Source organism: Myotis davidii, unplaced genomic scaffold (assembly GCF_000327345.1).
Source record: "Myotis davidii unplaced genomic scaffold, ASM32734v1 scaffold1477, whole genome shotgun sequence".
NCBI lineage: Eukaryota > Metazoa > Chordata > Mammalia > Chiroptera > Vespertilionidae > Myotis > Myotis davidii.
In genome coordinates, this window is record NW_006288182.1 from 104,786 (window position 1) to 107,409 (window position 2,624).

A 2,624-nucleotide genomic window follows, 5' to 3' on the forward strand; every position below is an offset into this window, starting at 1 on the left:
CCTTAGCTGATTACAAGCGATGTTTCAGACGAGGAGCAGAACTCACCATAAGTTAGGGGGTGGGCAAGCTCACAGAGGGTCACAGCCAGGACCTGTGCACTGTGGAGGCTGGAGTCCAGGAGGCTCCACTGCCCTGAGCCTCGAGGCTGTCATTCCAGATGGGACAAGGGAAGGAGTGAGGGCAGCAGACCCAGAAGGGAATGGGAGAGATCAGGAACTCGGGTCTTCAGAGATGGCTCTACTCACTTTCTTTTCAGCCTGGGCAACTGCAGACAAATCGAGTTCGAGCCACAGTGGCCCCTCTACCTATGACTTCAGCCCCTGGCAGAGCCCCCAAGATACCAGCGGCCAGCAAAACCTCCACAGAAGCCTTCTTGCAGCTTTCTGAGGAGGAGGAAACGGAGGGGGAGGAGGAGGATCCCTCAGGGCCTTAAGCACAGACCTTGGCTGCCCTGCTCAACCACATCCACGCGAGCGCTTACGTGCCGGTGTTCTGAGGTCAGACTTGCCTTCCACCCACCTGAGCCTCTGTGAGCTCCAGGTGACTGAGAAACTGCCTTCCCCTCTGTTCTCAGTGCTGCTCCCACCCCACTCAGCCTGGGAGGGCACACCCACGCCTCCTGCTTCTCCAAGTGGGGACTCATTTTCTTTTTTTTGTCGTTTTCTTTTGGGTCATTTGATTCTGTTAACACAGATGAAGATTAAACTCTCAGTACACCAACACCACTGTTAGGAGCATTTCAGGCCCCGAATTTCTCCCTGTAGCTGTGTAAGCAGATGGATATCAGATCATTTTTGGGAAGTGGTCTCAGAAGACAAGGATGAGCAGCTTTCAAAGCTCATGGAAAACGAGCAGGATTGAAACCCAAGCATGATTTTGTAGCCTGTGCCCCTTCCGCTACACCTACCCCATTGTAGTTCGCTTTAGGCTCCAAACATAAAAGTGGTTGGTACTCAGTACCTACATGCAAAGTGTGTATGGATGGGATGGGTGGCGGGGAAGGTATGAAAAAGATCTATTCCTTTCCTATTCTCCTCTCCTCACACCTGTCCACCTTCCCATCTGCCCTCTCCATCCACAGAATAACTATAAAATGTTTACCTTCTCTGTACTTCAAATTGCACTAAGTACTACTTGAGAAATTTAACTCCTTCCATATAACAACCCCATGAAGTAGAAACTGTTAAGTTTTCCCAGTTTACAAAGGAGCAGCAGGGGTAACTAAGGGTTGCAGGTGCTACCAAACTCACCCAGGGTCACAGAGAGGGGTCAAGCCCAGATGGGCTGGATGGACTACCCAACACATCCCTGGTTCTCCTCCTGATCCCCTCCACACCCACCCAGCACACCCTGCTTCTGTGTCCCCTCCGTGACTATTCACACACATAGACCTCTTAAACCCTCTGGCTTTAATGAGAATAAAACTTTTTTTTAAATAAATCTCTGGGGGAAAAAATACAGGGGAAAGGACCCAGGCAGTCCAGCATCTTCCTACAGCCTCCATGCAGGCCCCGCCAACTGTACCCACTCTAATCCATAGACTTGGTCCAGCAACTGTCCATTCTTTTGGGGGGATGACTTAGAGATGCTGGCCTCCCAGGTACCATCCCTGAGCCCCTCTCATCTGTCCCACTTCCAGGACTTCTGGGGATTAATCATCCTCCCCTTGACTCCCCTGATTTGTCTGATCCTCCAGTCTCACACAGGCCCCTCCAGTCCTCTGGGTCCCACTGGTTCTAACAGGTTTCTTTGATCCCCCCAATGCCACCTCTCCAAGGTCCTCCTATCAGCAACCCCAGCCTTGCTCTACTTCTCATGTGGAGCCCTCTGACTTGACCCCAGTCCTGTCGGCCCCTACTCTAGAGAGCCCACAGTCCCAGTCCCCTGAGGCCTTGCTCTTCTGGATCTGGCTGTACAGGGCAGTGTCTGAGCTGTGGCCTTTGCTGCCACTGCCAGCTGTGCCAGGTTCAGGGAAGGCCAGGCGCTGGGGCTTGGGAGCTGGGACGGGCTTTGTGCTCCGAGGGGGAGGCACGGCGTAGTCATCAGTGGCAGGGTTGTAGGGGAGCTCATAGCCCTCCTCCTTCGCTCGAGCCTGGCACCACCATGCATCCTTGGGCTCCTGAGGCAGATCATAAAGGCCCCGGGCAGAAGCTGCTCCCGGGCCCTCTGGTTCATCATAGATGGGGTCCTCCTTGGGGCCCGTCAGCTTGGTCTTCATCAACTGCTGCTGCACATGCTCATACAAGTCCCAATAGAGAGTTTTCTTTAACTGTACCTTCTCCCCTGCCAGAGCCGCGGTGCTGTCCAAAGGGTCTGAATACAGGGAATCTTGGGAAGGACCTGGAGGAATGCGCAGAGAGTCTAAGGGCTCAGCGTACAGAGACGGCGGGCTGTCTGGGAGCTCCTGGGCACCAGGGTGGGAAGCCAGCTTCCCCTCTGCCACTTCTTCATGGGAATCAGCTCTAAGAACATCCTGCCCCTGACCAGCCTTGCCCTGGGCCTTTTGCCGGTGGATAGCAGTCTCGACTGCCTGGAAAATGTCATTTCCCTGTGCCGTCTGGAAGGTGAAGTTCCCAGGGCCAGAGGGGCAGCGCCGACCAGCCTCAAAGGAGAACATGACCTG

At 54.2% G+C, this 2,624-nt stretch overlaps 2 protein-coding genes across 2 annotated transcripts in view; one reads left to right on the plus strand and one right to left on the minus strand.

Annotated features, from left to right (window-relative positions):
• Nucleotides 1-1,299, plus strand: part of M1AP (meiosis 1 associated protein) — a 52,830-nt gene extending 51,531 nt beyond the window's left edge. The window contains exon 9 of the mRNA XM_006759990.2: nucleotides 258-1,299. Within this exon, the coding sequence (XP_006760053.1) occupies nucleotides 258-434 (177 nt within the window). The 3' untranslated portion in view covers nucleotides 435-1,299. The remainder of the gene's footprint in view (nucleotides 1-257) is intronic.
• Nucleotides 1,300-1,391: 92 nt separating this feature from the next.
• DOK1 (docking protein 1) overlaps nucleotides 1,392-2,624 on the minus strand; it is a 2,114-nt gene continuing 881 nt past the window's right edge. Inside the window, exon 4 of the mRNA XM_006759992.2 lies at nucleotides 1,392-2,621. Within this exon, the coding sequence (XP_006760055.1) occupies nucleotides 1,815-2,621 (807 nt within the window). The 3' untranslated portion in view covers nucleotides 1,392-1,814. The remainder of the gene's footprint in view (nucleotides 2,622-2,624) is intronic.